The sequence below is a fragment of the Ranitomeya imitator genome, chromosome 2 (genome assembly GCF_032444005.1).
Source record: "Ranitomeya imitator isolate aRanImi1 chromosome 2, aRanImi1.pri, whole genome shotgun sequence".
Taxonomy (NCBI): domain Eukaryota; kingdom Metazoa; phylum Chordata; class Amphibia; order Anura; family Dendrobatidae; genus Ranitomeya; species Ranitomeya imitator.
In genome coordinates this window covers 344,445,206-344,465,163 of record NC_091283.1, presented here as the reverse complement: position 1 = coordinate 344,465,163, position 19,958 = coordinate 344,445,206, and the positions used below count along the sequence as shown (strand labels likewise).

The following is a 19,958-nucleotide window of genomic DNA, read 5'->3' as shown; positions in this document are numbered from 1 at the left end:
ACTGATAACAAGTTTAAACAGGTGCCATTACTACAGGTAATGAGTGGAGGAAAGAGGAGACTCTTAAAGAAGAAGTTACAGGTCTGTGAGAGCCAGAAATCTTGATTGTTTGTTTCTGACCAAATACTTATTTTCCACCATAATATGCAAATAAAATGTTAAAAAAACAGACAGTGTGATTTTCTGGATTTTTTTTTCTCAGTTTGTCTCCCATAGTTGAGGTCTACCTATGATGTAAATTACAGACGCCTCTCATCTTTTTAAGTGGTGGAACTTGCACTATTGCTGACTGACTAAATACTTTTTTGCCCCACTGTATGTTACACCATGCGATCATGCCGCCACAGCGGGACACTAGACGACGAAAGAAAGTTTCAAACGATCTGCTACGACGTACGATTCTCAGCGGGGTCCCTGATCGCAGGAGCGTGTCAGACACTGCGATATCGTAACTATATCGCTCGAACGTCACGAATCGTGCCGTCGTAGCGATCAAAATTGCACTGTGTGACGGTACCCTTACTTGACATTTCTGTCAACTCCGCTGGTAAGTCTCTCTCTTGAAGAGCCTTTGTCAAAGATTCTGACCAAGACATCATGGCTTAGCAACCCAAGTTGCCGCAAAAGAGGGAAAAAGGGCTGAACTTGAAGATTCAAAAATGGAACGAGCCAAACTTTCTATAAGACGATCTGTGGGATCCTTAATAGAAGAGCCGTTGGGAAGGGATAACAGAGTGTTAGAGGCTAAGCGGGACACCGGCGGATCTACCGAAGGAGATTCCGCCCATCTACTACGTAGCTCAGGAGAAAAAGGGTATCTTGCTTTCAAGGCCTTCTGCCCTGAAAAACGTTTGTCCGGGTACTCCCGGTTTCACTGAACCAGGTCCTCAAACTCGGGGTGAGAGGAAAACACTTTATGAGATAGTCTGGCCCGCTTAAAAGAAACCTTGTGATCCGAGGGTAAGATGGGTTCGTCTTCTATTCCCAGGGTCTGATTGACAGCCTGAAACCCAGGAGTCTCTAAATTAAGGGACCCCTCTGACTCATAGTCTGACCAGAGTTCCCCGCTTTCTGCTGGGGAAGGAGAGCAAGAGACGGAACTCCAGGATGCTGATGCACCTGATGGCCCGGGAGACGCTGTGGGATTTTGCTTCCCCCGCGTCTGCCCAGTGTGAGCGCGGCCCCTGCAAGCCGGAGGCCACTGAGAATCCGAAGCTCTCTCTAAGACAGATGAACTGCTGTCCTTGACTCCAGCCGGGGTCTGAAGGGACTCGATTGCTTCAGTTAGGGATGCCATGGATTGCGATAATGACGTGACCCATTGCGGTGGAACCACCCCAGTCTCTGCCTGAGAGGCAGGAGTAACAAATAGATTAATGGCTGCACTCAAAATTAATCTGTGCTAGAGCAAGGAAATGTGCAATACATGAAATGGGAATAGCATAATGGCTTGTGAAATATATGAAAAAACACATGAGATTCTTAGCACAAGATTTGGCCAAAAGTTGTGAGCCCATCCACCAATCGTCAAGGTAATCTCAGAACGGATGGGTACCTGAGCTGACTGCCTAGTGTGAACACTTACCTATGGCTAATAACGTGGTAAAGCCTGCTTATATAGGAAGCTCAGAACCAACTGTGTTAGGATGTAATTAAAATCACAGCATGGTGAAGGGCGGGGCGTTCAAGTCAGAAAAAATAGTACATAGTAGATATAGAAAAACTGACTGAACAGCAATCTAATCTGAACTGGTGCATAACCAAAAAAGTCATATAGCAAATAGATTAATGGCTGCACTCAAAATTAATCTGTGCTAGAGCAAGGAAATGTGCAATACATGAAATGGGAATAGCATAATGGCTTGTGAAATATATGAAAAAACACATGAGATTCTTAGCACAAGATTTGGCCAAAATTTGTGAGCCCATCCACCAATCGTCAAGGTAATCTCAGAACGGATGGGTACCTGAGCTGACTGCCTAGTGTGAACACTTACCTATGGCTAATAATGTGGTAAAGCCTGCTTATATACTGTAGGAAGCTCAGAACCAACTGTGTTAGGATGTAATTAAAATCACAGCATGGTGAAGGGCGGGGCGTTCAAGTCAGAAAAAATATAGTACATAGTAGATATAGAAAAACTGACTGAACAGCAATCTAATCTGAACTGGTGCATAACCAAAAAAGTCATATAGCAAATAGATTAATGGCTGCATTGGCTCCTGAGAGGCAGGAGTAACAGCCAGGAAGATTGCAGGGGAACGAGCAGGGGGGGCTCCTGAGCGTGCTCAGAATCACAGGCCTCACAGAGACGATTGGTCTGGGCATGCGGGAAGGCAGTATGACAGGCTACACAAACGGCATATAGGACCGTGTGAGGCTTTACCCTTCTAGACATAGCGTTCAGTAAATGCTCTACCCAGGGCCTCAGACTGGGAGAAAAATAATGCTTCTGCTGTCAGGCTGGAGGGAGAAGCACTTACCCCAGTCCTGTGTCCCCCGCATACCATGTGGAACCGAACACCAAAAGATGTTCCACCTATATCTTCAGCTGCCCTCAGGGGGCGGAACTGCTTGGATTGCAGCGCCGATGCGGCCTGTAGCAGGCCAAAGTCGGGGCCTCGATTTGCCCCAGTGAGGAGAGGAGGGGGAGGAAGACACGCCGGAGGGGGCGGAGCCTCGCAGCACGGTCTGTCCAGGACGGAAGCCGAGCCTGATTGACCCGGAAGTGTATCCGGGATGCTAGGCCGGAGTCTGGAGCCTCTGGAATGGCCGCAGCGCCGGCCGCACCGGACGGCTGCAATGCCGACAAGCGCCGGACGAACAGCAGCGGCGACCGGAGCTTTGGAGGACTGTGGCGCGGCATATTAACCTGGTGCCAGACCGGCGCAGGAAAGCTCGAACCTGCCTAAAAAGTCAATCAGCGTTGCATCAGGAGCCCCCCTTTTTAGCCTCCCCCTTTTGCAAGCTGAACCCTCTGCGAGATGAGGACTAGCGTGGTTTTTTTTTTTTCTAAATCTAGCAAGGGGAGAGGAGAATACATGACGGTGCAGGAACCCAAACTCCTTTTCCCTGGGATGAGGAGAAGGAACGTCCGCCACCCCTCTATCACCGCTGCCGAAACATAGGTGTAGAAAACAGGGGGGTCACACGGACATCTGTGGGCACCTGTACAGCCTATGGTCTGAAATACCTTAGGGTGGTCAGGGCCAAGTCCGGCGTGCAATCTCACGTCGCGGGAAAGGATACGTGGAGGATACTCGCACGTGCTTGCCCGTTGCTGGTTTGGGGAGATCGGACCCCCTCAAAAGAGTCCGTCGCCCCTCTCAATCCATATGATGTAGAGATGAAAAAGGGTCCGAAGGATCTGGGACCCAGAGGTGTGCCTCCTTCAGACACTAAGCATGAACTGGATTCTCTGGTAGCCAGTGTCAGGGTGTATACGACAGAGGAGGAGCTAAACTTTTTTTTTATGTTTACTTAGTGTCAGCCTCCTGGCGGCAGAAGCATACACCCACTGTCCTGTGTCCCCCAATGAGGCGAAGGAGAAAATGAACCACAAAATTTGTTGTGCAATTTCTCCTGAGCACACAGATATCCCAGATGTGGGGGAAAGCCATTGTTTGGGCGCATGGCAGGGCTCAGAAGGGAGGGAGCACCGTTTGACTTTTTGAACGCAAAATTGGCTGCAATAAATGGTGCGTGCCAAGTCACTTTTGGAGACCCCCTGATGTACCTAAACAGTGGAAACCCCCCAATTCTAACTGCAATCCAAACCCTAATCTCAAACCTAACCATAATTCAAACCAAAACCATAAACCCAAACCACAACCCTAACCCTAATCTCAACCCTAATCATAATCCAAACCATAACCCCAACTCTAAGCAGAACCCCAACCACAACTCTAAACCCAACACAACCATAACCACAACCCTAGCCCAACCCTAACCATAGCCCAACCCTAACCATAGCCCAACCCTAACCCCAACCCTAGCCAAACCTTAACCCTAGCTCTAGCCCCAACCCTAGCTCTAGCCCAACCCTAACCCTAGCCCCAACCCTAGCTCCAACCCGAACCCTAGCGGAAAAATGGAAATAAATAACTTTTTTAATTATTATTTTTGCTTAACTAAGGGGTTGATAAAGGGGTATTTGATTTACAATTTTTTTTTATTTTGATCACTATGATAGACCCCATCACATGGGAAGGATTTCCTATTGTTGCCGGGTGCCGGCCAGCAGATCTCAGCAAATGCACTGTGCATGCGCCCTCCATTTTCTTCCCGGAAGAAGACACCGGCGGCTGGGGGACAGGACCAAGGGAAGACAGGAGGGTCCAAGGACACTGGACATACCGCTGGGGCTCGGAGGACCCCATTTCCCTCTCCTCTCATGTGCTAGTTCATATCAGAGGAGAGCAAAATTAAAAGGGAAATCAGACTTTATTTTTTTGCGGTCGCAGTTATTCCATGAATAAAGGTGATCTCAACACTGGGGTCAGTAAAAACCATTTTCTCCGGGGTCTCCGCTACACACGGTAGCGGAGACCCCAGAGAATTTCCAATGCTGGGGGGCGCTATACACTTATTTCTCAGCGCCATTAAAAAGCGGCGCTGAGGAATAAGTACCCTTAACTGCCGGCAGTCGCCAAAGGGTTAAGGATCTGTAATATTGGACCTAATTTTTACCAAGAAGGAGGAAATGGTTGAGGAGGTAAGGATGGCCGGGAATGTAGGAGTAAGCGATCATGCTATCTTCGAGTTTTGGATTAGAAGAGGAGGAAGACCAGTAAGGTTGGATTTCAGAAAGGCAAATATGAATGGATTCATAAAGAGGGTAGGAAAGGTCCAATGGCTGGGGGTGGGGGGCATATCTAAAGAAGAGTATAATGCTGTCTGCAGGGAATGCAGGGCAAAAGTTAGAAGAGCCAAAGTCAGTAATGAATTAAGGCTTGCAAGGGAGATCAAAAGCAATAAAAAAGGATTTTGTATGTATGTCAAGAGCAACATAAAAGTAAAAGATGCTATAGGATTTTTACAGGATGAAAACGATGAATGGGCAAAAATTATGTTGAGAAACTTTTACATTTCTATTTTGAATGTGTTCTCTAAGAAAGCAATTGTAACATCAACTCATCTTCACGGTGCTATCGAAGGAATAAAATAATCCACACTACCTATAAACAGCGATATGTTGAGGGAACAATTTGCTAATTTAAATCTCCTGGTCCAGGTGAATTACATCCTAGGGTACTGAAAAATTTAGCAGAGGAAAATGCAGAACCACTAGCTGGAATCCTTCAAAATACCTGGAGAACAGAAAAGGTCCCAGAAGATTGGAGAATGGCAAATGTTGTCTCTATCTTCAAAAAAAGGAAAGAAGGTTGAGTCAGAAATTTACAGGCCAGTGAGACTTAATAGGAAAGATCTTTGAACAAATTGGATCAGGAAAATACCATAGATATAGTATATCTCAACTCCAGAAAAGCATCTCATATTATCTTTATTAAAAAAATGAACAAGTATGGGATTGACAAGGCTACAGTTAGGTTTATTCATAACTGGCTCAGTAATCATACTCAAAGAGTGGTGATAAATGGTTGTACATCCAATTGGAAGAGTGTTTTAAGTAGAGTACCACAAAGTTCTGTCCTGGTCTCTCTGTTGTTCAACATTTTTATACATGATCTAGAAAAGGGAACTGAAGGTAAACTTATCAAATTTGCAGACTATACAAGGGTAGGAGGGATAGCTAAGACTAGAGAAAACAGAGAAAGAATTTAGAAGGATCTAGATAAGCTTGAACAAAGGGCAGCGACTAATAGAATGGTTATTTAACAGGGAGAAATGCAAGATTCTATATCTGGGCAAGAAAAGCCAAAATTACATCTATAGAATTGGAGGAATAGAACTAAGCCTCAGCACGTGTGGAAAAAGACTTGGGTATACTAATAAAAAACTGAGGACTAAGAGCACTATATGTGTTCGAAACGCGTCCAGTTATTCAAGACATTCCTTCCTCCAGTATTCACTGGTTTGTCAAGCAGCTTACTTTTTAAATTTGTCCAAATAAAGACTTTTGATTTTATTTCCTGAGCTGGATACCTTGATTTTCATGCACAAGTACCTGGCGTGAAGCAGAGATGTTTCCGTGCTGGGATCAAATTTCTCATGGGCTGTGAGAATAACATCACAAGGGTGAACTGAATCATTTTCTTTTTTCTATACTATTAAATCACAGACTGCACATGTGTCTTTTTTTTAAAGACTACCAGGCAGTTAAAGACTCACATAGGTGAGGTAGGCCAATCCCACCACAATCAAACTACCATACACAAAGACATAGAGAAGGTAGATTCATCCAATGAGATATCTGGATTTCAGGAAGCCAACAGCATCATTACCCTCTGCTTTCTCTTAGAGGCCCATTATAATATTTTTCAAGTGATTTTCTAGCTTGTCAGGACATTCTACGTACGCTGTCATTTGGCTTTGTAGTTTACAGATCTGGGCAGGTAAAAGTCAATGTCTTCTAAATCCAGGGGGTAGGTGGATAGTCCAGGTTATAAGTCCTATAGAAGGATTTTCAATGCTCAAAATCATTTGAACAGTTTGAGGTGGAAGAGAATCCTGTGGTCTGGAGGCAAATTGGTGATCACGCGATTATGATATGGCCGGACTACACCACTGATAATGCAGCCATAGCTCTGCACTGAGAACAATCCCTAGCTTATCTGTATTTAGTGGTTACTACTCACCTGGGTAGTCATATGTAGGAATCTCCTCTTTACACTGCTCACCACCCCTCACATGTGTCTCTGTAGTATTAATATGGGTTATATTTTCACCCTGAAACAAATATTGTAAAAGTCACAGACAGATGAGAAGTTACATCTATGATCAGCTCTAATCCTGCCATCTCCACTCTTCTCATTACACAAGTTTAAAACATATTATACTGGTGGATAAAACGAGACTGAGCACAAGACCTTCACAGCCGTCTACACATCATAGGGGAGATCTCATGACTAGAGATATGCGAATTTCTTCGGGTTTCTGCTTATTCGGCAAGCTATAGCGCTTACGAATAAGCTGCAGAGGGAACCCGGCTTCCTGGATCACGACGGCTGATCAGCTGTTTGGCTCCACAGCTTCATGTGTTGTGGCTGTGTGACAGCTGACTAGCAGTGGATACCATGCTGTTGCAGGACACTTGCGCGCACTGTCTCTTATCACAGGCCCGGCCGGCAGTGTTCAACCTTCTGACACTGATAGTCACAGTTTCCACAGTGCTCATTTAAAGTGATCCTTTTACCACTGTCCGACTCATTAAATTGGACAAGACTATGCCCATACTGTGCAGTCTGTAACTGATGAAGGCCAAACCAGGCCGAAACGTTTTGATTTCTGACTGCATTAAACACAAAATCATCTTCCAAAGTTGAGTGCCAAGTATTCTTCTTAATTGTATACGGTGGCTGTGTGACAGACACGACACATGAATGGAGAACCTGTTTGTTGGGCTCTCCATGCATGTATTTTGACTGTCACACAGCCGCAACACATGCAGCTGCGGAGCCGAACAGCTGATCAGTCGATGAGCTTTTTCGGTAAGGCTAGGTTCAGATTGCTTTTTAGCAGTCCATTAGACTGACTGCATTACACCGAAGTAAAATGCGGTGTAAAGCAGTCCGCTAACGTTGCCAATGAGCTCTATTTCGGGCGCATTGCTAGCGCACGCCCATAATGGGTGTTCGCTAGCGATGTGCTGTCATTGACGGACCCTGGGACGCGAGCTGCAGTGTTTCCGGGTCCGTCACAGCTAGCGCAGATAGAGCATCTGCCAGCTCTATCTGTGCTAGCGCGATGGCAAGTCGGCACTTGCGTTAACACAGCCCGTTTAACGCATGTGTTGAACGGGCTGCATTAACGCAATGTGAACCTAGCCTAAGTGCTATAGCTTGCAGAATAAACAGGGACCCAAAGAAATTCGCTCATTTCTACTTATGACACCTTCTCTCCATCTACCTGAGGAACACTGGGATCTTCTTGTTTACATTCCTGTGGAAGAAGAGGATGGGGACATCTCTCTGATGTTGTCCTCTTACTGGATAGATCTGGTGGAAACACATACAGGGACTGAATTCATTCTTTACATAAAGATAATGATAGGTCGTCTGTATTTAGTCCTGTATATTACCTGGTGATGAGAAGGGCTGGGCAACGTCCATCATGACGTCCTTGTACAAATCTTTATGTCCTTCTAAATACTCCCACTCCTCCATGGAGAAATAGATGGTGACATCCTGACACCTTACAGGAACCTGACATATACAATGATACCATTATCACCCCGATCCTTTCATAGCATTACTGTATAATGTCCCAGAATTCCCAACAATGTCACCTCCCCTGTCAGCAGCTCAATCATCTTGTAGGTGAGTCCTAGGATCTTCTGAATAATAATGTCCTCATGTATCAGGGAGTGAGGTGGAGGCCCAATGATTGGGCTCAGGGGTCTTCCCCATCCCTCAGACACAGGGTCCTGACAGCGCTCACTAGAGGTCTTCCTCACTACTGTGTAATCCTGGTTATGGAGAGACACATTAATAAATCTCACTACAGACATTTCCAGATTCCTCACCTCTCCAGTTCTGTCCATCTGTTATTCCCATAGTAACATAGTAACATAGTTAGTAAGGCCGAAAAAAGACATTTGTCCATCCAGTTCAGCCTATATTCCATCATAATAAATCTCCAGATCTACGTCCTTCTACAGAACCTAATAATTGTATGATACAATATTGTTCTGCTCCAGGAAGACATCCAGGCCTCTCTTGAACCCCTCGACTGAGTTCGCCATCACCACCTCCTCAGGCAAGCAATTCCAGATTCTCACTGCCCTAACAGTAAAGAATCCTCTTCTATGTTGGTGGAAAAACCTTCTCTCCTCCAGACGCAAAGAATGCCCCCTTGTGCCCGTCACCTTCCTTGGTATAAACAGATCCTCAGCGAGATATTTGTATTGTCCCCTTATATACTTATACATGGTTATTAGATCGCCCCTCAGTCGTCTTTTTTCTAGACTAAATAATCCTAATTTCGCTAATCTATCTGGGTATTGTAGTTCTCCCATCCCCTTTATTAATTTTGTTGCCCTCCTTTGTACTCTCTCTAGTTCCATTATATCCTTCCTGAGCACCGGTGCCCAAAACTGGACACAGTACTCCATGTGCGGTCTAACTAGGGATTTGTACAGAGGCAGTATAATGCTCTCATCATGTGTATCCAGACCTCTTTTAATGCACCCCATGATCCTATTTGCCTTGGCAGCTGCTGCCTGGCACTGACTGCTCCAGGTAAGTTTATCATTAACTAGGATCCCCAAGTCCTTCTCCCTGTCAGATTTACCCAGTGGTTTCCCGTTCAGTGTGTAATGGTGATATTGATTCCTTCTTCCCATGTGTATAACCTTACATTTATCATTGTTAAACCTCATCTGCCACCTTTCAGCCCAAGTTTCCAACTTATCCAGATCCATCTGTAGCAGAATACTATCTTCTCTTAAGAATAAGAATGATGTGATGTGACATCATCAGAATCTCTCACCTCTCCAGTAAGCCGGAAGAGGATCTCTAGGGTGAGGTGTAATATCTTCTCCGCCATCTTTTCTCTGTCCATATCCATCTTTGATGGGTAAATCAGGAAAATTCTCTTCTATAGAAGATCTTCACTGAGAGGATCCGATATTGTAGAGACCTGAATGAGAAGATCATAAAAATCCTGTGTAATAATGCAATTACTGGAAATAATAAGGGAAACATATGAGAAGATTTATTATTTTACAGTATTTAGTTTTCTTCTTTACATCTACTAATAAATACTATATATTTTAGGCCACAGACAACAAGCAGTTTCTTCCTCCGAGTCGGCAGCTGAATTCGTTTCTCATAGACTCATCTTCCATAACGCTAATTCTCGTCTCATTTACCGACCCTGGAATCGGCATTAGCAATACTGCAGGAGATATTCATTACACGTGACAGGAGAAATAACTACTTCATGATGAGGACGACATCTTCATCTTCTACTCCTTCTCTAGACACATATTTGTCCAGAGTCCATCACTGACTCCATCACCACCGGCCGTCTATATGAAGGTTTCCCGTCTTCCCGCACTGTAATCTTCTAACACGATAGATCTCAGGTCTGATTCACACACTGAAGTTTGAGGCTTTTATAAAAGCACAAAGATCGAGGACAGAAATGATCTGATCCCGGGGCGTGGCCTGACCGCTAATGGAGCAGGTCGCATAGCGCGGGAGCTCCGCTGCCAGGATGAACTAAGCAGCCCACAGCGACATACTCTCACCCGGCGGTGAGTACATGGCGAAAACAAAAGTCGATTCCCGGGACCCCACTAGGCGCATTGTAGATTTCTTTGCGGCCTCTCCTCAGCCGCGCCAGAAATCCAAGATGGCGCCGCTGTCTCCCAGGGTCTCCCGCTCAGCGTGCCGAGGCTCTCAATCATCCTCCTCGAGCGCAGCTGCAACAGACCCCACCGACGCTCCGATCACAGCGTCCCTGATGAGGGACTTGCTGGGGGACCTCCGCACTTCCTTACAGGAAGATATGCGCGCCATGCTGGCAGACCTTAAAGGGGAGGTGGAGGAGCTGGGAGGCCGCACAGATCACCTCGAGCAGAAGATGACAGAACTTGTGGCCTCGCATAATGAGCTATGGGATGCTCATGAGGAATTATCCTCCCTTGCCACTAAGATGCTCTCTAAGACTCTGGACTTGGAGGACAGATCCAGAAGAAACAATGTTAAGCTCAGAGGCATTGAAGAAGCGGTGAGCTCAGAGGATCTTAGATCCTTTTTACAAGATTTCATACTTGCTGTCCTTCCCAATGCGACTAAAGAGGGCATTATCATTGATCGTATCCACCGGATCCCCAAGCCCCCAGGATTGGGACCCTCTGTTCCTAGAGATGTGCTGGCACGTATACATTTCTTTATCATGAAGGAGGAATTTCTGCAGGCACTAAGGTGCAAGCCAGCGCTTCCTGAACGCTTTGCTAACATTTCTGTCTTCCCTGATTTGTCGCCTGGAACTCTAGCTCAACGCAGAGCCTTTTTGCCCTATACCACAATTCTGAGAGAAAAAGGCATCCTATATCGCTGGGGCTTTCCTACCAAGCTCTGCATTCGCAAAGATGGCTTAGTCACCACGTGTTCAAACCCCGCACAAGCTGCGAAAACCCTGGCCCAATGGGGGCTGAAACTCCCCGACCCTCCTCCTACATCCTCGGCTTCCCCCGGGCCCGGAGGCTCTGGACCTGGAAGACGCCGGATCATCCCGGACTGGAGGGTTGCCTGAATCTACAACCATATTGGTTCCTGGCTGGAATCCTTTGTTTTGTCTCTTTTTTCCTCTTCCCGCATAACTTTTGTTTTCTTTTTTCTCCCTTTTTCCTGTTGTTTCTCTTTTTTGTTTGTTGCTTCCCGTTCTCCTTTTAGACTCTTTTTCTGCTGAACGTGGTCCCTCTGCTAGGGCCCTCCTCAGCGCATTGCCCCACAGGTGAATTGTTTGCTGATTTTCACCTTTGGATTCAGGTATCGCCTGAATGGACTTCCATGTTAATGTTTTTCTGATGTTTGCCCTGTTATCCCTTCCCTTCTCTCTCCCCTTCCCCCCCCCCCCCCCCGCTTCCCCCCACCATTTTACTTGCTGGTAAACTTTGTCGGTCCGCTTTGTTGTTATAATATATTACATCTCTTCAGAGTACATGGCCTAATTTGCAACCCTCTCGATATTGATAATGAGTATCTCACTTCATTCTATTAACGTCAATGGCCTCAATTCACCTGGGAAGAGGTCACTAGTTTGGCGTCAACTCTCTAAGACTCACCATGATATCATATGCATTCAAGAAACTCACCTGCTAGAGTGTGACAATTTCAGAATGCATTCAGGCCTATTCCCACACCAATTCTTTGCTAACGGTCAATCCAAAAAAGCTGGAGTTGCCATCTTTTTCAACAAAGCGAACTCTTTTCAATTGATTGAATCTGTGGCTGACCCCATGGGCAAATTCCTTATAATACTATGCTTAATTAACAATTCCCCTTATACTATTGCCTCCGTTTATGCCCCAAATTTTGGTCAAATCAAATTTTTAACTGCCTTTTTCCAGACACTGATCAATTACCAGCATGGCTATAAACTGATCGCAGGTGACTTTAACATTCCCGTATCTAAAAGTCTGGATTGCTCAACTTCCTCATTGTCCAGGGGTGAAGCGGCCCAACTTATTAACACTTTCAACTTGCATGATGTCTGGAGATACTTCCACTGCAATGAACGTGATTATACATTCTGGTCGTCCAGACATAGTTCTTATAGCAGAATTGATTACATACTGGTAGATGATGTGGCCCTCCCCCATTGCATCTCCGTGGAAATAGGCAATATCACCTGGTCTGACCACGCGCCTGTCTCGATCTCCCTAAGTGATCCCCTGGCAATTAGACCTCCCTCTCAATGGCGACTTATTGAGCTTCTCCTAAATAACCAATCAAATTCTCAACTAACGGAGACCTCCCTAAAGGAATTTTTCTCTTTAAATGATTCTGCGGAAATTCGCGATGACTCTCTCTGGTTTGCTCACAAGGCGGTGATTCGTGGTCACTTCATCAAGATGGCTGCTCTTGCTAAACAGAGATATAACATGAACCTCCGTTTGGTCCTGAGTAGGATAGCCCATCTTGAAGCCCAACATAAACTACTCCCATCTCCGCAATTGCTCTCAGACCTTTCTACTGCCCGTCTTCACCTCCGTCAGTTGCTCCTTTGTAAAACAGAACATGCACTCAGGAAATCCAAAGCTAAATTTTACTCAATGGGTGATCGGGCGGGCGCGTTACTGGCCAGGCGTGTCAAAAAGAAAGAGATTCAGTCTAAGATCCAATACATATTGAGACCAGATGGTTCCCACATTTACAACCCTATCCATATAGCAGAAGAATTTGCGTCATATTACTCCTCTCTGTATAACCTTAATTCAGATACCAGTACACCTCAACCTTCCCATGCCTCCATAGCCGCCTTTCTAGACAAAGCCGATCTTCCCTCAGTCACTTCAGAGCAGTTATCCTTCCTTAATGCCCCGATTGGGATCCCTGAAATAGCTCAAATTATTAGAGAAGCTAAAAAACGATCTGCCCCGGGTCCAGATGGTTTTTCCTTTTCCTATTACTCTCAATTCCTCCCCATCCTGCCCCCCTATCTTCTACGCCTTTTTAATTACTGGCTCTCTGTGGGTGATATTAAAAGTGAAGGCCTGGAAGCTTCTATTGCAACCCTCCCCAAGCCGGGGAAGCCTATGACCTCCCCGGGGAACTTCCGTCCTGTAGCTCTTCTAAATTGCGATGTTAAAATTTACGCCAAGATCTGGGCAAATAGGCTGATGACGATCCTTCCCTCCATCGTCCATCCGGACCAGGTTGGGTTTGTCCCGGGAAGACAGGCTAGAGACGGCATGAGGCGTTTGATTGATCTGCTGGATGTGGTGGAGAGGGGGAGCCTTCCCAGCGTGTTTCTGTCTCTTGACGCGGAAAAAGCGTTCGACAGAGTGCACTGGGGGTATATTGATCTTACCCTTCAAAGATTCGGTTTGTCTGGCCAAATTACTAAAGCTATTATGGCCCTTTATTCTAATCCTTGTGCCTCTGTCCGCTCGGCCGGTTTGAAATCCAGGATTTTTCCTATTTCTAATGGCACTCGCCAGGGCTGCCCTCTCTCCCCCATCATCTTCGCTCTCATCATGGAGCCTCTTGCGGCTGTGGTTAGACAGTGCCCTGATGTACGGGGGATAAGGGTGGGAGATCTCGAGCATAAAATCGGTCTATATGCAGATGACGTGGTCCTGACCTGCTCTGCTCCCCTTGACTCTCTTAATGCGATCTCCAATATTCTTGGCCAATTCGCTGAGGCCTCATATTATAAACTAAACTTATCCAAATTCACAATCTTCCCTCTGTTCCTCCCACATTCTCTCCAACGGCATATCCAATCTAAATTCCCCTTTATTTGGTCTCCCCTCGGATTTATTTATTTAGGTATCCAAATAACCCACACCAATAACATTGTTCGGGTTAACTGCGACGCAACCCTCTCTGGAATCAAAAAAGATATAGACCAATTCTCTAACTCTCATCTGTCCTGGATGGCTAGAATTCAAACCTGTAAGATGCTAATTCTCCCTAAGCTCATTTATCTCTTTAGGTGCCTCCCGCTCAGTGTCCCATCTAAATACATTTCAGCGTTTCAGTCATCGATTGATCGTTTCATCTGGAATGGCAATCCCCATAGAATTAAAAGCTCGCTAATGTCACTTCCATATCTGCGGGGGGGGGTCTCGGAGCCCCTAAAATCCAATCATATCATAAAGCCGCTCTTCTAGAACCCCTCAAAATTTGGTGGGGGGGAGGTTCTTCGCTCATGTTGTTTAGCATCGAATCAAGCTTCGTCCCTGGACGATCTCTTAAAACACTGCTGGAGCTTTGTTTGCTCCGTGCTATCCCACGTGGCTCTTTTCTTAGGTCAATACATTCTGCTATTAAAATTTGGTCAGAATTATGCCCTACCCACTTCTCATTTCTATATCATTATCTTTCCATCCATGCCCTGGAGTCTGCTGTTGATGGTTTGTCTCTCTCTGCCTGGGGGGGATGTGGGATTCTCTGGGAACGTGATCTATATAACTCCGATGGCCTGATCCCATTCCCGGATCTAGCTGCCCGCTACTCTCTACCTACTGGGTGCCTTTTCCAATATTTTCAATTGCGCAGCCTTCTGAAACGCTGCAATTTGTTCTGGGGGCCCACCTCTTCCCCGGGAGATGAGACTCCAATTCAAAGGTTCTTCAGACCAAACACCCTGATTCCCCATGGCATCTCAATTATATACAAGGCCCTTCTATTACATGATATAGCAGACAAACTTCCCTTTATGTCCTCCTGGGAAGTAGCTCTTTCATTTAGGGCACCCCTGGACGACTGGTATTTCGCTATGATACACCCGTCCAAATTTTCTTCTTGTATCGGCCACCTAGAACAAATTAAAAAAATTCACCTCCAATGGTATTTTACTCCTGTCAAATTGGCCAAATTTCACCTCTCTTCCTCCCCTCAGTGCTGGAAGGGCTGTAGTTTCAATGGTTCACTAGCTCATGTCTGGTGGGATTGCCCATGCCTTCAGCCGTTCTGGCGCCAGGTTGAGTCCATCTTGGTAGAGGTTACCCATCTCCCTCTCGATTTACCTGGTCCCCTTGCCGTTCTGGGAATTTCACTTCTGAACCTCCCTAGGCCCCTCCAACCCATAATTTCTAACATCCTTATTGCAGCGAGACTCTGTATTACAAAATATTCGAAATCCCCTGTAGTACCCTCTAGAGATGAACTAATTTTGAGAGTCAACTTGCACCTAAGCTACGAATTGATCACAGCGGATTCTCTCTCTAAAAAAAAACAGGGTTTTCACTTGGTGGGACCCTTGGATCACATCCTCCTTTGTGTCACTGCCTGACTCTCTTCTTCCTGCCCCTTCTAATTAGGCGAGTAGCCTTATGTCTAATACTGTTTTACAACACTGTACTCATGTATGTCTCTGGAATTATTGTGTTTATAGTCTTTTGGTAATCTGTTAATGGTGGTATCCCCCCCTGATTCCCTTTTCCCCGATTTCCACTTTGTTGTTATTGCAAACCCTTTACTCAATAAAAATTTGCTTAAAAAAAAATAAAAGAAATAATCTGATCCCAAAGTCTCCATGTACAGTGTTTTATGGGGTTTATTTCTGGCCTTAAGCTTTCTTATATTACACGAAAAACACCAGAAAAAAAAAAGAAAATATTAACCCCCTTACCCCTCAAAGCATGTTTCCACCTTCATGACCAGGTCAAATTTTACAATTCTGACCAGTGTAACTTTATGTGGTAAACTGTTTCTTCAGAGAGAACTCTAGTGTCACCTATATGAAGTGGCAATCCTAAAAGGCAATATCGACTCTCTAATGAGCCTTGTCACATGACTTAGGATAAAAGCCAAAACCAAACTCTCAATTTGCAGACACAGTGTGACGGGGTACTGCCCCTCGTCAGCGCAAAGTGTGAGATCTGGTTCGGCTGAGAGAGAGGCATCTGACTAGTATCCAAAAAGTAAGGCTATGTGCACACGATGCGGATTTAGTGCGGATCCGCAGCACATTTTTCCGCGCAGAAACGCTGCAGATCCGCACTGTGATGTACAGTACAATGTAAATCAATGTGAAAAAAAAAAGCTGTGCAGATGGTGCAGAAAAATCAGCGCGGAAAAGCTGCGGATTTAAAAGAAGTGCATGTCACTTCTTTTGTGCGGATCTGCAGCGTTTCTGCACCCCTCCATTACAGAAATCCGCAGTGGTAAAAACTGGAGAAAATCCGCACAAAATCCGCATAGAAACCGCACAAAATCCGCATAAAAACCAAACAAAATCTGCATCAATTCCGCATAAAAAACGCACAAAATCTGCATAAAATCAGCGGCAAATCTGCACCTGCGGTTTCTGCCAGGAGATGTGGATTTTGTGCAGAAAATTCTGCACCCCATTCCGCAACGTGTGCACATAGCCTAACATTCCTCCTTGAGGAGAGCAACACTTCAAGTCTGACATGCCGAGGTGAGGACACTTTTCCTCTGGGAGCAATGCTCCTAGGCATGTTAGGCTTGACATGTTGCTCCCCGCATTGTGGAACGTTGCCCCTCAATGTGCAGTGATTATATTGACACCTTGGGTTTGTCACAAATTTTTATACCAATTGGGCAGTGAACAAAAAATTATGACATTTTTACCACAAAATTTGGTTTTAGCCCCAGATTTTACATTTTCACATGGGGAAATGGGTAAAAATGGCATCAAAATTTGTCATATAATTCCTACTGAATGTAGAAATACCTCACATATGTCTGTACAGTACGGCTTAGCAACACGGCGAGACTCTGGAGGGACGGAGCGCTATTTGCCACCATATACAGAGCCCCTAAGTGATAGAAGAGCAGAATTCCCCCTCAAGTGACCACATTTTGTAAATTATACCCCTTCGGGGCGATGATTTTGACCCCATGGGTGTTTTCCACAAACAAATAGCAGTGGATGTTGCCGAGTGAAAATGTAAGATCTGCTGTTGTACTTCTGGAAACACGCACCTGTAGATTAGGCGGGCTTTTATCGTTACAGAAATGCCAAACATGTGAGCGCTAATTGCCATTTAAGAACAATGTGGAGCGCAGAAGGGAGGGTGGCCCATGAATTTGGGACTGCAGAATTCACTGGATTTTTTTGGGTCAGTGAGAGCCAGAATTATTGCTGGTTGTTTCGTGATCAAATACTTATTTCATGCAATAATATGCAAATTAATTATGTAAAATCCATACAATGTGATTTTGGGGTTTTTATTTGAAGATTCTGTCTCTCACAGTTCAAGTGCACCAACGATAAAAATTGCAGACCTCTTCTTTCTTTGTAGGTGTATCAAATACTTATTTCCCCCACTATATATAGTAAATACATGGTAGAGTGCTGGAGGGGACTTACGCTTAATGGTGTCAGTGATTTAAAACCCAGAGATTTTCTTCCAGCACAATAACTGCAGTGAGGGGTTAAAAGCAAATTTGCATAATGGGCTGAGCCTTATGTGGAAATTGTTAAGGTACCGTTACACTAAACGACTTACCAACGATCACGACCAGCGATACGACCTGGCCGTGATCGTTGGTAAGTCGTTGTGTGGTCGTTGGGGAGCTGTCACACAGACAGCTCTCTCCAGCGACCAACGATCAGGGGAACGACTTCAGCATCGTTGAAACTATCTTCAACGATGCCAAAGTCCCCGGGTAACCAGGGTAAACATCGGGTTACTAAGTGCAGGGCCGCGCTTAGTAACCCGATATTTACCCTGGTTACCATTGTAAAAGTAAAAAAAAAAAACAGTACATACATTCTGATGTCTGTCACGTCCCCCGCTATCAGCTTCCCGCACTGAATGTGTCAGCGCCGGCCGTAAAGCAGAGCACAGTGGTGACGTCACCGCTGTGCCCTGCTTTACGGCCGGCGCTGACAGTCAGTGCAGGAAAGCTGACGGCGGGGGACGTGACAGACATCGGAATGTGAGTATGTACTATTTTTTTTTTTTTAACTTTCACAATGGTAACCAGGGTAAATATCGGGTTACTAAGCGCGGCCCTGTGCTTAGTAACCCGATATTTACCCTGGTTACAAGTGAACACATCGCTGGATCGGCGTCACACACGCCGATCCAGCGATGACAGCGGGTGATCAGCGACCAAAAAAAGGTCCTGATCATTCCCCAACGACTAACGATCTCCCAGCTAGGGCCTGATCATTGGTCGCTGTCACACATAACGAGATCATTAGCGGGATCGTTGCTACGTCACAAAAAGCGTGACATCACAAAAATGTGTGAAGGTACCTTTAGAGCTAGTGGAAGGATGTCCACCTTATCTCCACCCCAGGGTGTGGTCTGGGGCTTACATAGTTGGTCTCCAAATGCACAGTGTTCAGTGTCTGGAGAGGAACACTCCAGAGAAGTGTTTGTGGTTTGCTGATACCTGTACCATGAGCCTTGCTAGCCCTAAATGGGCTGATCCCCGCTAATACAAGGACTGTGCCTACCGTTATCGTTTTTTGGGGGCAGAGGACCGTGTTTACATTGTGCTTCACTTTGTTTTATGCGGCATCTTATAAACCAAGGACATTCCTAAAGCTTCAGTGTTCCAGTGTCTACCTCTGTGTACAGCTGAGTGAGACAATTTACTACAGGTAGTGTTAGAAGACACAAAAGAGAATAGTAAAACCAAAAACACTCAGTTTGAAAAAATGTTGCAGTAATCCGCAAGTGCTAGTAAAAGATGTAAAAAACAGGGTATTTGGTTGATACGTTTTTTGCAAAAAATGTATACTAAGCTGCTCTACCAATCTTCACGGTATACCCTTATCAGAGCAGTCCTAACTAATGTATGCAATCCCTATCTGATGTATTTAAAAACCTGATCATCTGTATATAACCTGTGTGAACAGGGTTCAGAGAGGAAAAATCCATGTGTGCATACAGGGTAGAACAGCTTTTGTGCAGATAGCCCATGACATAGGGTATACGTGAGTTCCGTGACTTGGAAAAAATTACCCCAACCCCCTTAAACAGATCTCTTAACAATCTAAAGAATAAACTTCTAACGTACTCAAAACAGCAGACGGAAACATATGTTGGATTTAATTGGCCACAGCAGCCATTTTATTAAATAAAAGATAACAGAACTTTTATGACAACCCAGAATAGGAGGGGCGGTCCTCGAAGCCCCAAAGTTATAAAAAACTCAGTATCCCAAAAACTCCACAATGTTCAGCCCAGGATGAGTCTTACCCCAGCCGTAAAGCACCAGCTCAGGGATAGATAACAACCAATCCTGGTCCACCGAACCCACCCCCATGCCAGGGGTCCATAAATCCACCTCACGCGGAATAACCGTACCGCGCCTTGTTAAATTCTCTCATGGGGTGTCCAGGACCTCTCAAGATCCCCACCCCATTGAACCACGATTTACCATTTCCACCGACTTCGAGGACCTCCACCCCCGCCAACTGCCGTGACAATACCCTGACAGCATTCACATAACAAAATAAATACATTTAGACGCCTCTTAAAACAATACTCCAAAAGCCCACATATGCCGACTTCACCCCCCCCATTACCCTAACCAAAAAAGGGAGGGTGGGCGGGAGATTCCTCACTTGTCACGCAGGCACCTAAAATGGATGCCTGCGTGAGGAGCGTGCCCCTTTTTATGTGCCCCCTCCCCACAGTCCCCTAGTTCCACCCCTTATTTTCAAAAAATGC

The 19,958-nt window shown here is 45.4% G+C and overlaps 2 protein-coding genes across 6 annotated transcripts in view; one reads left to right on the top strand and one right to left on the bottom strand.

Annotated features, from left to right (window-relative positions):
- Positions 1–19,958, top strand: part of LOC138663705 (oocyte zinc finger protein XlCOF22-like) — a 469,510-nt gene that overhangs the window by 322,129 nt on the left and 127,423 nt on the right. The gene's annotated exons all lie outside the window — the stretch shown is intronic.
- LOC138663709 (zinc finger protein 773-like) overlaps positions 1–19,958 on the bottom strand; it is a 56,851-nt gene that overhangs the window by 17,952 nt on the left and 18,941 nt on the right. The window contains exons 2-7 of one of the 4 annotated variants that reach the window (XM_069750016.1): positions 9,611–9,760; positions 8,409–8,588; positions 8,202–8,325; positions 8,030–8,118; positions 6,760–6,850; positions 5,311–5,364 (exon numbers count right to left, since the gene is read on the bottom strand). In XM_069750016.1, the coding sequence (XP_069606117.1) occupies positions 5,311–5,364; positions 6,760–6,850; positions 8,030–8,118; positions 8,202–8,325; positions 8,409–8,588; positions 9,611–9,688 (616 nt within the window). In that variant the 5' untranslated portion in view covers positions 9,689–9,760. The remainder of the gene's footprint in view (positions 1–5,310; positions 5,365–6,759; positions 6,851–8,029; positions 8,119–8,201; positions 8,326–8,408; positions 8,589–9,610; positions 9,761–19,958) is intronic. The other 3 variants (XM_069750017.1, XM_069750018.1, XM_069750019.1) reach the window with 3 other exon arrangements.